This window comes from Rattus norvegicus, chromosome 1, assembly GCF_036323735.1.
Source record: "Rattus norvegicus strain BN/NHsdMcwi chromosome 1, GRCr8, whole genome shotgun sequence".
Classification (NCBI taxonomy): Eukaryota; Metazoa; Chordata; class Mammalia; order Rodentia; family Muridae; genus Rattus; species Rattus norvegicus.
In genome coordinates this window covers 86,528,364-86,544,077 of record NC_086019.1, presented here as the reverse complement: position 1 = coordinate 86,544,077, position 15,714 = coordinate 86,528,364, and the positions used below count along the sequence as shown (strand labels likewise).

Below are 15,714 nucleotides of genomic sequence, written 5' to 3'. Positions count from 1 at the left end.
ATCTGCTGCCAAGCCTGAGAGAACTGACTCCCTTCAGTTGTCCTCTGACTCACACACACACACACACACACACACACACACACACACACAGAGACACCACTAACATGCACACAAACACTCTCACACACATACATACAAACACTCACATACACACCACTGACATCACACACATTCACACATAAACACACACACCACTAACACACAAAAAAACACACAAACACACACCACTAACATACACACAAACACTCTTACACACATACATACAAACACTCACATACACACCACTGGCATACACACACCACTAACATACACAAACACACACACACACCGCTAACACACAAAAACACACACAAACACACACCACTAACATACACACACACACACACACACACAGATCTGTGTTCAATCTCTAGAACCTGTATGGAGGAAGGAAAGAACTGACTCCTCCAGTTGTCCTCTGACTTACACACACACACACTCACACATACACTCACATACCACTCACACAAACACCACTAATACACACACACTAATGCACACAACACAAACACACACACACACACACACACACACACACACACGCAAAGAAGATAAATTTAAAAGAAATAAAGAGAAAAGTAAGGGGGTAAGTCCTTGTGTGGGGACCAGTGAGAGGAAGAGAGGAGCCTTCACTGGTGGACCAAAGCCAGGAGAGCTCCCGGAAGGCTTCGATTGCAGGTCAGGCTTGTAGTCTCATTTTATACTGTAAAGCCACAGGGTGGGGCAGTTGAGGGAGAGTTTTGCAGAAGCCTTTGCGGCTTCAGTGGCAGGGCGACAGCCTGGTTGTTTGGGGTTTCTCCAGGCCATTCTGGTCCAGGTGGTGAGTGAAGTCACACTTGCCAATTAAGCCGTACAGACGGTGCTTTGAGCAAAACACTGAACAAGTGGGTAATTATAACAATGGTTCTTGTTCTACTTCCTTCTCTCTTCACCTCCATTAAGATCCTGAGGAAAGGGGTTGGTACTCTGGCAGAGCCAGTCGGGGCCCCTGTGTTGTCCGTATTTACTCCATTGGCTCTCCTGGTACCTCTACCTTACTTTTCCAGTAACACACCTTTGGCATCTCCCTGTACTATTCCTGATTAATTAGCATAAAACGGCATTCTTTATTTAAAACCCTGGACATGCCTTTTTCTTCAGTGGTAGTCAATCTGATTCCCCACCAGTGTTTTGGAGGCTGGAGAGTGACTCTGCTTTTCCTAAACAACAGTTAATCTTTGATCATAGTGTGTGTGGTGTCGGTGGGCGCTGGCTGTGCTGAACTTGCTGGATCCTAGTGCAAAGGCACCACCATGGACCCTGTCAGGGCCATTCCTAGCAGGACTGGTAAAAGTACAGGAGTTCTCTTATTATTATTATTTTTAATCTAAGGGATGTAAGTATAAATGGACATTACTTCCTGGGAGCACATCTCAGTAGAGTACTGGTCAGCCTCGGTCTCCTGGGTTGCAGGTGTAAACACCTTAAGGGCAGGTGAAGTGTGTACCATTAGGAGCTACTGCTCTCTTAACCAGCCTGGTTCAGCCCCTGTCATTTCCCACACATTAACCTACTTCCATGACCTGAGCAGGTGGCCCAGTTAAACATATCCCTTTGATGTTATTAGTCAGGCTTTGGTTGGGAATTCTCACTCCAGTTCAGGTAACTTACCTTCGCACAAGCATGTTGACGTCCAGCAGTCCTGACCTAGAGATGGGTCTGTTAGATTAAGAAATCCGTAGCTGGCATTTAATAAAGCCAGAATTTTGAGATGTGGCTTTCCCACATGAAGGGCTCTTTTATGGTCAGTTCCCATATTATTCCTCCCAGGTTGCCCCACAAGGACCCTTTAGGGCTTTAATTCCTTGTGCCTCTCTGGGAGCTCCTTTTATGGTGATGTCTCCACATGGCCAATATTTAAGGTAACACCAATACGTTCCCCCTCAATTGCTTTGACTTCCGGCCCCCTACCCTTAGGCTGTCACTGACTGGGGACATCTCCAAAAGGAGTCTGTTTTACCAGTGTGGTCAGTTCCACAGCGACATGATGAGGTCTGAGGGATGATCTGTGGCCGATCTATTCCCAAGGAAGGAGATAGGGCAAAACCCCTCTGGGGGGCATATGAGTGATGGGGGTCCAGCAATTACAACTTCCCTGGGACGAGACTGAGGAACTGCTTCAGATATAGATCCACAGGATCAATAAGGACATGAGAGAGTAATGTAGAGCCATTGTCTCTATTCTGAGGTCATTTGAAGTGGCCAACTTCAGAAGCTGTTTTGGGTCGGCTTTCATGGTCCGCTTCTGGCTTAGATCCACACAGCCTTATGGTATATCCATACCTTGACTGTAGAGAGAATATCTTGTGTCTGAATGGATGTGGCATCTGTCAATAAAAATATGATGGCCTGTGCCTTAGGCAGGAAACAGGAGGTGGACCATCTGGGAGGCAGAAAGGACTCCCACACCTGAGAAGATTTGACAAGACAGGCACATGGTACTTGAGCACAGGTAACCAGCCACATGGCAGAATGTAGATTAGAATAAATGGGTTATTTTAAGTCATGAGCCAGTCAGAGAAGAGCCTAGCGATAGGGCCCAGGAATTTGTAAATATATTTGAGTCTGAGTCTTATTTCTGGGAGCGTGGGGCTGGGAGGAAGAACCAGACCAAACTTCTGAACTTGACACCATCAAATTTTTATGGAGTGTCAACTAAGTCTTTCAAGAGCTACTGGAAGTCGGGTGGTGGCACGTGCCTTTAGTCTCAGCACTCAGGAGGCAGAGGCAGGTGGATCTCTGAGTTTGAAGCCAGCCTGGTCTACCAAGTGAGTTCCAGGACAGACAGGGCTAAACAGAGAAACCCTGTCTCAAAAAACAAAAACGGGCTGGGGATTTAGCTCAGTGGTAGAGCGCTTGCCTAGCGAGCGCAAGGCCCTGGGTTCGGTTCCCAGCTCCGAAAAAAAAAAAAAAAACAACAACAACAAAAAAAAAAAAAAACAAAAACAAAGAACCACGTAGGGCAGGTGTGTCCAATAGAGGTCCCAGAGTCCTTTGGGAGCAATGGATGTGGGTGGCCAAACATGACTTCGAAAGGAGAGTAACTGCATTTATAGGCATACAGTCCCCCCCCCCCCAAACCCTACAGGTGGCAGAATTTCTGGCCAAGGAAGGCCTGTTTTTGGGTAGTGTTTGGCCAGTGTCATTTTAAGTCTTATTCATTTTCACACTCATGTCTAAAGATTGACAGGCGGTAGCGTGTGCACAAGTTCCAAGCTAATTCTCCGTGCAGGAAGGAAGGGCCCCGCCCGAGACAGTACACACCAGTATTGTTACCTTCTGTTGGGTTCGATGTCAGTGAAGACCATTCCTAGGTGTTTAAATGGGCAGGATCTCAGTTTTTGTGTTAGCAGTGGGGGGAGGGCGCGGGTTATTCTGAGCAAGTTGGGGATAGTCTCTGGTAACTTGTTGGGTCAACTTTGGCAACCTTGAGACCCCCAAATACATATGCAACACTTCTTGTGTTGTTTGCTTTCAAGGCAGCCCTGGCTGTTCTGGAACTGGGATCCTGGTGAAGGGCCTCCAGAAATGTTGTGGGAATCTTTCTGGAATAAGCCACCCCAACACCAACAAGAGTAGAAGAGAAGAGATGTCACTAGTGGACCAAAGCCAGGATCGCTCCTGAAAGGTTTCAATCCCCAGGCCAGTTTGAATTCTCGTTTTAGACTCCGAAGCCACAAGGTGAGATTTCACAGAAGCCTTTTGGGAAAGTTGTTAAGGGCAAGGACCCATTGTTTAGATATTTCTTCCAGGTCATTCTGTTCCAGGTAGCAAGTGAAGTCATGCTTTGGGAAACAGACGACACAGGCGATGGCTACATGCGTCAGTTGGTCTTTCCTGCCTTATCCCACTTCACCTTCACATTTGTGTTTATCCTGCATTATTCCACTAGCTAGAAACCGGAACAAGCCTGATGTCCCTCAGGGGATGACTGACTATGAAAGTGTGGCATATATAGTCAGTGGAGAGAGAGGAAAGCCAAATTTAGAAAGACAAATACCTAGTGTTTCCTCTCATCTGCAGAACCTAGGTTTAATTTAATTTTAATTAAAATATTTATTATTTTATTATTTATTAGAAACATCTTAAAATTTATTTATTTATTTGTTATTTATTTATTTATTTATTTAGTGTGTGTGTGTGTGTTGGTTTCTTTTTGGCATAGGATCTTGCCATGTCGCTAGCCTCTAACTTGCATTGATCCTCCTGCTTCAGCCTCTAAAAATGACAGGAATTCAGCCATTCACTGAAACTCCTGGTTTAAATTTTTGTTTATGGGTGTGTATGTACATAAATAAAACCCTGGCAAAATAGGTGTGGGTGAGTGCTTATAATCCTTGCATTTGGGAGGATCGGGAGTTCAAACTCAACCTTGCCTACTTGTGAAGTCTGAGCTACACGAGACCTCAGATCAAGAAACCAAAAGGAGCCTGGTGGTTATGGCGCATGCCTCTAATCCCAGCATTTGGGAGGCAGAGGCAGGCAGATCTCTCTGGGTTGGAAACCAGCCTGTTCTACATAGTGAATTCCAGGATAGCCAGGGCTACCCAGAGAAACCCTGTCTTAGAAAAACAAACAAACAAACAAAAACGAAGGACTGGGGAAATGGCTGGCAGAGATGACTCAAGGGTTAAAAAGTCGAACTACCTTTGAAAACAACCCAAGTTCAGTGTTCAGTACCCATGTTGGGTGACTCACCACCACCTGTAACTCTATCTTGGAGGTGGGGAGGGGAGATTGGGACCCAACACTTTTAGCCTTTGAGAACACTTGTATCCACACGCATATATCATCACATGGACACACGTGCACACATGTAATTAGAAAAAATTAATCTGGGCATGCATGGTGGTTCATGGGTTTAATCCCAGCATTCCGGAGGCAAAGACAGGTGGATCTCTGTGAATTCAAAGCCAGCTTGATCTACACAGCAAGTTCCAGGCTGGGCAGGGTTAGATAGTGAGATCTTGTCTCAAATAAATAAATGAACAAATAAACAAACCCAGAAGCAGGGCCGTAGAGCCCTTGTCTGGTGTGTATAATCTCCTAGGTCAGTAGCCAGCACTGGGGACACAACAGAACACCAGAAAGAAGACTCGGTTGGCAAGCGCTGCCTAGAGTGCGTGACGACACGGGTCAGGCGGCTTGGGAGAACAGACGCATGCTTCCTAGGATGCTAAGGGAAAAGACAAATGCCACGTACATAGAGGCAGAAGTAGAGTGACCGCTATCAGGGCTGTGGGAAATGGAATGTGTTTAGGAATGGTTTGGAAAGGTGTCTGGGCAGCATCGGTGTTGGGCATCAGAATTGACTGGCACATGTGAGAGGAGGATGTGTCTGTCTCTAGGCAAACACGGCACACCGTCTTCATCAGGGGCTTGGAACATCCAGAGACTTGGGGGTTCCTGGAATGAGTTCCCCTTGGATCTGGAGGACTGGCCATATTTGACTCAGAACCTAAGCCATTAATTATAATCCCTTTGTAGTTTGGCTTACTGTGCTGATTTTTATTTTCTTTTATTTTTTTTTCTTTTATTTTTTTCGGAGCTGAGGACCGAGCCCAGGGCCTTGCGCTTGCTAGGCAAGCGTTCTACCACTCAGCTAAATCCCCAACCCCTATTTTATTTTATTTTATTTTATTTTATTTTATTTTATTTTATTTTGAGACTAGGTCTCTCTTTGTAACCCTAGCTGGTTCAAAAACATGTTCCCGATGACTCATGGATTTTTTTTTTTTTAAGATTTATTTATAACACCAGAAGAGGGCCATTACAGATGGTCATGAGCCACCATGTGGTTGCTGGGAATTGAACTCAGGACCTCTGGAAAAGCAGTCAGTGCACTTAACCTCTGAGCCATCTCTCCAGCCCCCTGACTCGTGTTTTATCCTGAGATGGCAGGTCTTCATCACCACGCTGGCTGTCTTGGTGTCTTCCCTAGAATTTTTCTTCACTTTTCTTATTGACAAACAAGTCTCCCCACTGCGGCACACGACGAGAGGCAAGGTCACTCACTCACCACAGATATTTGGACTGGGAGGCTCATCTTAGAGCTGTACCCATTGGAGACCTCACACTGATACTCCCCGGCATCCTCCCACCTGGCTCGGTCTATGCTGAGTCTGCTGTTTTTCTGGGACAAAGTCATCCTGTCATTGAAATACAGGCCCTGGTGATTGAAGAACCAACGGATGGAGAGTCCAGGGTCTTCTGAGAGGCAGGTGAGGGTCACAGAACCAGCTTCTGTTACTGTGGTGCTGTCTGCTTGGAGGGTGGGCTGTACCACAGGCTCTGTGAAAGAACAGAGGAAGGGACTGAATGATGATGGCTCACCCTCAGATCCCAACGAGCCCGCTCTGGTCCAGAGACATCTAGTGTGGCCTCCAGTCTGGAGAAGTTTGGGGCCGAGGCAGTAGACAGATATGTACTGCTTCAGATCTGCCACCCATGGTCTACGTGGCCCTAATTCAGCCACTGTATTTCCTGTGTTTCTGTTTTTAAATAATAGAGCACTTGGCTGGGCATGCCTTTAATCCCAGCACGAGGCAGAGGCAGAGGCAGGGGCAGGGGCAGGGGCAGGGGCAGGGGCAGGGGCAGGGGCAGGGGCAGGGGCAGGGGCAGGGGCAGGGGCAGGGGCAGGGGCAGAGGCAGAGGCAGAGGCAGAGGCAGAGGCAGAGGCAGAGGCAGAGGCAGAGGCAGAAAGGCAGGCAGCTCTCCCTAAGTTCAATGTTAGCCTGGTCTAGAGTGAGTTCTAGGATAGCTAGGGCTACATAGAGAAACCCTGTCTTGAAAAACCAAACCAATAATAATAATAATAATAATAATAATAATAATAATAATAATAATAAGCACCGATAAATGATCATTGCTGTTTATAATGTAAAGAAGAACTCCTCTTTAGAGATGGAGGCTGCTCAAAATGTCAGAGTATTACTCTGCCTTCAGGGAGAGTTGCCCTCCCTGAGGGCAAGCAGTTGCCAGGAGGACCTGTATCCTTGAGTCACAGCATGGGGTGTGCCCGGGTGACCTAGCCTGATTGTGGTCCTCCACACAGTGCATGGACTGGTTCCGCTGATGTGAAACAGACAAGCAGTAAAGCCTTGATCCCTGTCATCTCTCACAGGACATGAAGGTCCCAGGGTCCCCTGGACTTGACGCTCATGCAGAGATCTGGAGTCAGGGCTTTCTTGTGGCCACCTTACTGTGGGGACCCCATGGTTTTCTCAGCCAGACCCTGCTGGAATCCCAAGAGTCTTTCTCAGGGCCATGTTCATGGCGAAGCCCCAACACTCAGACTGTATTACAGAGTGCGCCCTCTTCTCTGGGAGTGGAGTCAGGGAAGGGACTCTGACCTATTGTAGTTTTTCCTCCCAGGTGTATGTCCTGCACTAAATGCTCAAACGCCAGCAAGGAGATGCATGCAGAAGGAGATGGGCATAGCCGATGCCCGATGGTCCGAAACGTGTAAAACAGACCGAGCTCACCCCGACCCCTAGCACCCAGAGATCCCGCAACCACCTACCGCGTACTTCCAGATGCACATGTGTTAATTCGCTTTGCATTTCTGTGTTAAATGTTAGTAAGGTGTAGACTCCACTGTCGGCCTGGGTGACGTTTCTGATCAGCAGGGATCCACTGTAGAATACGGTTTTCCGGCCGCTGTGCTGAGGCATCTTCGAACTTTCGTTGGTGGGTGTTAAGTACCGCGCGACTTCATAGCTCTTCGTCGGATCTCTCTGTTTGTACCAGTAAAACGCCTGGACATTCAATGGCATTTCATGCACAAACAAAACGGAGTTTCCGCCTTCAGCAACCATGGGTGGCACTAATTCAATAGTGAGCTCGGCAGCGGCGGGTGCATTCCAGCAGGTTAAGAAGGAAGCTAGGGAGAAGGAAAAAACTCCATCAGTGTCAGAAGCTTAGTGATCGCTGAGAGGAGGCCCAAGTCCGGAACAGGTAGGTGTGTTCATCTTCTGCCGAGGTGTGGGGTGAGGGCGTGCCTCTCACTTGGTGCAGGGAAACTTCATCATCTATGTTCCCAGTCCCCCGAAGCTGGAGTGACCTTTGTACGGGTCTCTCTCCTCCCGTGTCTGCATGGCTCCCCACTCACTCTCCACAAGAATTACATTTGGGTTAGGGATGCCTTCCCTGACCTTCTCCCCTAGAGACGCTGGGCCATCACTACCAAATGTTGCTGTTCTGTTCTCTGTGTCTGCAGTAACCCTTTGCTGGATCATCTCTCAGTGCCCTGTTTTCTAGTCCATGAAGGCTAGGGCTTTGTGAGGACAGGGGCTAGGGAAAGGGCTCTGGGAAGGTCATGAGTCTGAGAAAGGCCCAGACTTTTGTGGAAGAATCAGTGAATGAGTGAATGAATGAATGAATTGTAGGACTAGGGGTATTTAGGGGCTTACAGGATTTTCAGTTTAGAGCCAATGACAGACTCCTACCCCCCAACATTATTTTGTTGCTACTTAATAACTGTAATTTTGCTACTGCTATGAATCATAATAAGAATATTATATCTGAAGTTAGACCCCTGTGAAAGGATCATCCAGCCTTCAAAGGGGTTGAGACCCACAGGCTGAGAACCACTGCTCTAGGCTAAGTTTGCTGATGTGTTTCAACCACTCAGGCCTGGTCAGAGGAGCAAAGAAGCCAAACTCAGACGAGAGGCATTGAGCCTTGAAACCCATGGCGTCGAAGTTCTCCACACAGTCTCTTTCAATCAGACACTGAGCTGGTTCCTCTAATCCTGATGGTTATATCCATGGGTCCCTCTTTAATCCAAGTCTGAACCAGTTCATCCATAACACTGTCCAATAGGCTACTCGGACACATGGGAAACACTCTCGTAGATTCTAAAGGCCAGTAAGAGACCCAACAACTTATAACCCAAGAAGATCTATCTCCTTTCCCCATCCCTATCCAGCTTGTAGAAGCAGAAGAGTTAGTGTCTAAGAATTGTCGTTTCCAAATGTGTGACTTCACCTGTCTCCCCTGACCACTGGGTGTGCGTGTGTGTGTGTGTGTGTGTGTGTGTGTGTGTGTGTATGGGTGTCTGTGCATGAATGTGTGTGTGTGCCTCAATGTGTGAGTGTGTGTGTATGAGTGTGTGTGTATGAGTGTGTGTGTGTGCTTGAATGTGTGTTTGTGCATCAATGTGTGAGTGTGAGTGTGAGTGTGTGTGTGTGTGTGTGTGTGTGTGTCTGTATGCACATGAATGTGTGTATTGGGGGGTATCAGCAGATAGCTATCCCCTATCTCCCACGGTTGCCCTTCCAGTAGGTTCTGGGCTCCCTGAAGCTGTATGAAGAGGGGAACAGATTCTCTCAGCTCCTAAGACAATGTCCCTCCCAGATATCCCGATTCCTGAGAGTGACAGGCACCTAGGAACATACAACCTCCAACTTCACAGGGTTAAGGCCTCCCCTGCTCACCCAGGGAAGCAACTAAGGCACCCTTCCTTCCCAGCCACCCCCCATGGATTCCTCACTTCCCCACAGTGATAATCCTGCTTTCCTGCTGTCCCCTTCCCAGCCACACCAAGCCCCTCCAGCACTGCATAAATCCTGTGGCCTCAAAGACAGATCCTTGTCTGAGTCCTGGACTGCAACTCACTTCTCTCTTCCCATCAAGGGAATCTCTCCAGGGCCTCCTCCCTTGTCCCAACATTTCCTCTCTGCCCTGCTGCCAGCTCTTCCTCCTCCCAGGGAGGAGACTCCCAGGCCCACTGTTGGGTCCCAGGCCCTTCTCCATCCTCCCTCCACCCCCCATGGCCTGGCCCACCTCTCCTGAGTCAGAAGCCTCAGCACCGCCCTGTGCCGTGCACTCCTCCCACCATGTGCTCCTGCTTAGAAACTCCAAGCTCACCCACAGCTCAGCATCAAGGCCCTGACCCCATCAGCACAAACACAGGAGCCTGCATCTGACCAGGGCATTTGCTGGCAGGGAGCAAATCCCCATCACCATGGCCACCCTGGTGAGGATTCCAACAGTCAGGGCACAGCCATGGACCCTGTGGGCACTGGTGACTAACTTTAAATAAATATAAAGTATTCCTCCCCTCTGAACACTCCTTGCTCCCTGAGAGCATCCACCTGAGCAGCCTGTGCTCCCTGTGTCCTTTCCTCTCAGCCTGAAGCAGAGTCTGCTCCCAGGGTCCCTTCCTGCCAGAATTCCCCCCACACCACTCCAAGACTGGCCTCACCTGTGAGCAGGAGCCCTTTGCAGAGAAGTAGAGAAGAGGACTCCATGGTCTCTGCTCCCACTGTGCTGTGCTGGTGTCTACAGGTCCTTCCCTTTTATTTCTCCTGACCTTACCCCAGGGGCATCTCCCAGAGTCCCATGGGCTGTGTGCAGGGAATCTGCCCAAGGCCTTGATCCATGTCAACCCTTCTTGCTTCGGGGACTGTCCCTTCTTCCTTTTTCTCCCCCACCACCCCACCTGTCTCAAAACCCATTTTTTTAAGGTTTACTTCTTTTATAATGCACTCAAAGATTCTTATGTTATAAATAATGGCTTAAGGCCCTCCGATATTAAGAAAAGTCATGACTGGATGATGTCTATTTCTACCATCCTCCCAGACCCTCTTCTCATCCCACCATTTTGATTTTATTGGGTCTCCCCAGCCTGAATGCCTGCCATTTGCCTTACTTCTGAAGTTCTGTGGTGACCTCTACATTCCTCACAGCTTTTGCACCTGGCAACAACCACAGGGTCAGGAAATGAGCGCAGACCAGCTGGGCCTCTTGGCTCTCCTACCCCAAACCCCTTCCTTCTCCATTACTCCCCCTGCCTGTGACACATTAGAGGGTACCGGTCCCAGCGTCCCAGCATCCTCTGTAAAATCATTGTGGTTTTATTTGTTTTTAAATATTTATAGGCCATGCATCTCTGCGACTGACACCCGGACCTCAAGCTCCACCCTGTCCCTAGGGCTCTGGTTCATGTGACTTCTAGCTGTGCAGGTCTCCGGGGCACACTGGGGAATCTTGGTGTAGGCCCAAGCTGACAGCCCCCACTTCTTCCTGTGTGATAGTGGGTCAGCTGTTCGTTCATTTGTCTTCGAGCAGGTGGAGGGAAGGTGTGAGGGTAGGGAGGGGATGGATGATGGCTGCCCCAAAGAAGCCTGCTTCCTGGCTTTGGCTTTCGAAGCTATGGTTCGCTTTCTTAAGCACTGGGGAGGCTCTGTCCAGTTACCTGCACCCACAAAGAAACCCCAGTTCCTGAGACCCTCCCTTGTGCACGGATCTAGATTAGACACATCGGGGGTGAGCGTGGGAGTCCTGGCCTTGCCCTTAGGTCATACGAGAGAAAAATTTACAATGACCCAGGAAAGAGTCATTGAAGCCAGAAGGGGCCGGCTGACTCAGCCCGATGGACATTTGACACTAGAACTGGAAAGGGCAGTGGATAGGAAGTAGAGGACTCTTTTGACCACCATGAGACCGATTCCCAAGTCTCCCATTGCTGTAACACTGAATCATTCATTCACATTAATTATTTTGCAATTACTTTTGGTGGAGCCTAGTCAGCCTGGGACGCATTATCTATTCCCAACACAAGAACCCTCCTGTCTCAGTCTCCTAAGTGCTGAGACTACACCCATACAAGACATACAAAACTAAGGCACCACTTCCTAGTTGTGTAGCCTTGACTTACAAAACCTCTAAGGCCTCCTCGGTCAGGACTATTTAGCCAGCAATGTCTAATATGCTTTTAAAGAATAAAATGAAGCCAGCAGTCGTGGTGCACACCATCGATCGCTGTACTCAGGAGGCAGAGACGGGCAGATTTGGTGAGTTCGAGGCCAGCCTAGTCTACACAAAGAAATTGTGGGACAGGCAGGGTTACACAAAGAAACCCTATCTTAGAAAACAATATATATTATATATTATAATATGTGTTATATTATAATGTGTATAAAACTACATATTGTACTCAGAAGCATTCTGAAGCACTTAGGTTATTTTATTTTAATTTATGTATTGGTTTTTCAAGACAGGCTGTCTCTGTGTAGCCCTGGCTATCCTAGAACTCACAGAGATAGTCTGTAGTCTGAACTCTCAGAGATCCCCATGCCTCTGCTTCCTCAGTGCTGGGATTGAAGGTGTGTGCTACCACTGCCAGACCTGACAACAATTCTTCTCCTCTGTCTTTGTTTGCTTGAGACACGCTCTCTGGTTGCCCATTCAGGCTGGCATCACATGCAGTGAGGATGGCCTGGGCCTTCTGGCTCTCATGCCCCCGGCTCCCCAGTGCTAGGATGACAGGGAGGCACAGCACTCCTGGACGATGCTGTGCTGGAGGCTGGCCCAGGCTGAGCCAGGAAGCATCTGCCTGCTGCACGGCATCCTTAGCCCATGTAGACTTTCATTAGAGACCGAGGCACAAGCCAGCGTTACAGCGAACTCAAGGTCTCTCTGAAACATCCTATTTCCAGGATTCTGGTCACTTCCCCCTGTAGACACAGGATGTCACACTCCTGACACAACTGCTCCTGGGCTCCTGGAATAGAACTTTAATCAGTGACATGAGTGACCGTAGAGAAGTTCTGTTACACGCTCATCACACACTTAGTCCCTTCCTAGCCCTGGGAGACATCTGTCATCTGCTGCTGCACGTGACTTCTGCCTTCAGAACACCTGGATGATCAGCTGGGTTTCAGGGTCACAACCATCACATAGAGAGGCCAGGGGTTCCCTCTGGTACTGACAGACCCAGGCTAGGACTCAACAGAGGCCATGGCTGGGGTGAGCTGCAGCTCTCTGAAGGCCCAGTACACTTCTCAGCCTTGATGCTCAACTGTGGTGTGGAGGACTGAACCATAGAGAGAGAGAAGGGGAGAGGGATGGAGGTGGACCTGACAGACAGGGGACAGAGCAGAGTCTTAGACACAGACCCACCCACAGTCTGTGAATCTGGAGGGAGCTGCTGCCTGGGAGGAGGGTGAGCTCAGAGGAAGACAGCAGAGCTGAGAGCACAGCAGGGAGCACAGGAGCAGGGCTGAAGCTGAAGCTGCTCTCCACAGAGGGAGGACTGAGGAGGCAGCAGAGACCTGCAAATCCCCCTCCCTTCATCCCTTTCTCTCTCCCTCCCTCCCTCCCTCTCACCCAACAAATGTCCTCCTGATGACAAGGGCTTCTCCTCACAGTATCATAAATAAGAAAGCCACCAGTGTGGGTGTGGGTCCCTGTACCCACCACAGTAGGCAGGGAGACAGTTGATGAGGCCAGAATGAAGTTCACTTCAGCCAGAATTAGACAGACATGTGCTGGGACAAACTTCTGGAGTCTGACACTGGGTGGTTTCAGCCATATGTGAGCACAGCACGATTTGGGGGGGAAGAGTTTCCTGATGACAATCAACTCAGTCACAAGGGTACAACAAAGCTCAAGGCACGTTGGCACTGGGACTCTTGGCAAGGGACACATGACTTCTTCCATGAACATGGGTTCTGTTGACCTACAGACAGTGCTCAAGGTAAGGGTCTCAGGACAATGGCTGAGGTAAACATAGTTCCTGGCCCTAAGATCACACAGCAGTCACTTAGGCTGTGGTAGAGTATGAGTGACAACTGTCAGGAGGATGGTTGTGTAGACTAAGAAGCAGTGCTCAAGACGAAGAGGGGAGGGGAGTCTGGGACACACAAACATAGTATTGTGGGGGACTCAGGTGCAGCCGGCCTTACAGACTGCTAGAGACCAGCATGTCGTAAACTGCATCCTTCCCTGTGCTCCTGGAGGAAGACAGGGGAGCATCTCCTTCCCCTGAAGAGATGAGCCTGGGTGTCTAACTTGGCTGGTGCTCCAAGGCTTGCCTGTGTGCACAGAGACCTCCTACCCTCTCCAGCTGGAAGGTTCACACCGGAAGCTGAAACAAGTCCCTCAGCAGGGTTTGTGAAGATGAAGGGCCTGAGGCCATGACAGGGCCTGGAGTGGAGGAGGAGGATTAACAGACACCTCAGGAAGTGGCAGGATCTAGCCATGGCAGGGGCTTAAGGGAAGGACAGGCTTCTGTTTAAACCCTGAAGAAGAGCTTCTCCAGGGTGAAAATGATGGCAGTAGAGGGTTAGGGAGTGAAGTGAGGGAGGAGAGGGGAAAGGGAGGGAAGGAGAGAGGGGAGGCCACAGAACCTCTTCAGACAGCAGTCTTCATCTCAGGACCAAATCCCTGAGCACTCTCTGCCTGAGACCAATCCCCAGGACAAAGGGAAGGTCCTATTGCCTCTGCTCTGTTAACGTGGTGGGAAGCTTCACACCTCATGACTCAGCTCAGCACAGCATAAGTTACAGGGAACCAAAGAACAAGGTCCCCTAGACAGAGCTGTCAAGTTCAGTTTGCCTCTCCCCTCACAGCTGCAGGGAGCTGAGCTGGTTCAGGCTCTGGGATGTGGCCTAAAGGTGCAGGCCTGTGCTCTGACAGATGTGGAGCCCATCCTCTGACCTTGGGTGAGAAGAGGCAGCTCAGAGACTCCCTGGGGTCTCCCTAGGAGACCAAGGACCTGAGAGGAGACCCAGGGCTTCTGTCTGCAGCCTGAGGAGAAGACATGGGGAGAAAGAGGCTCTGCTTCAAGTGGCCCTAAGTGAATGGGAACTGGTAGGGGGTGGGGCTGGGGAAAGGAAAAGCTAGGTTGTTCTTAAAAGTTTTGGTCACTTTATTCTGATGACCGTCTTCCCAACTATGACAGTGCAACTATCCAAGAAACAACCAAGAGGGCAGGTCAGAGAAATTCTTCCACAGATGGTACTATTTGGTTCTAATCTGAGGGCCTGAATTCAATCCTCAAATCTCATGTTGTAAGAAATATCTGAGGATTTCAAGTTGGCCTTTGGGGGCTGGAGAGATGGCTCAGCGGTTAAGAGCACTGACTGCTCTTCCAGAGGTCCTGAGTTCAAATCCCAGCAACCACATGGTGGCGCACAACCATCTGTAATGGGATCTGATGCCCTCTTCTGGTGTGTCTGAAGGCAGCTACAATGTACCCATATACAATAAATAAATAAAAAAGAATCAAGTTGGCCTTTGTCTTCCACATCAGTCTTTGAGAATACACACACACAGGCACACATGCACATGTGCACACATACACACAGAGAGACACACATGCACATACACACACACACACAGAGACAGAGACCCAGCGAGACAGAGACCCAGAGAGACAGAGGCAGAGGATAGACAGAGAGAGAGTTAAAATCAAACTGTGTTAGTAAAGGGTCATTACTTAAAACCCGAGGATTTGTGACTATACCCAGGACAGGGCCCTGGGACGATTACTGGTTGATTGATTGACTGATTGATTGATTAGTATCTGAGTCTTTCCAGGTACTGTGCTTCCACAAAGATTAGGTCAGTTTCTGTCCTCATGAAGCCCCAAGTCTAATGGGCTGTGCCACCATCAAAGGCAGTTAGAGGGAAGCCAGCGGGTTATTGGGTCCACAAGAGAACAGATTAAAAGAGAGAAAGTCAGGAGCCAGGGTCTGGAGAGGAAGAGCCAGGGAAGGCTGCGCCCCCTCCAAGGACTGCATGGCTCTCAGGGCAGTGAGTAGTGAGTCACACAGAGCCCTAAGGAGAGAGTTCATATAGGGGAAGTGACAGGTTCAGGGGCAACCAGAGAGTGGAGGCCATGTTGCT

The 15,714-nt window shown here is 49.2% G+C and overlaps 1 protein-coding gene across 1 annotated transcript; it reads right to left on the bottom strand.

Annotated features, from left to right (window-relative positions):
• Positions 1–5,818: 5,818 nt before the first annotated feature.
• Ceacam9 (CEA cell adhesion molecule 9) lies at positions 5,819–10,354 on the bottom strand. The gene is given in 3 exon segments (NM_053919.2): positions 5,819–6,369; positions 7,601–7,960; positions 10,286–10,354. Coding segments are annotated over 3 exon segments (690 nt in total). The 5' UTR covers positions 10,332–10,354; the 3' UTR covers positions 5,819–6,085.
• Between the last annotated feature and the right edge of the window lie 5,360 nt (positions 10,355–15,714).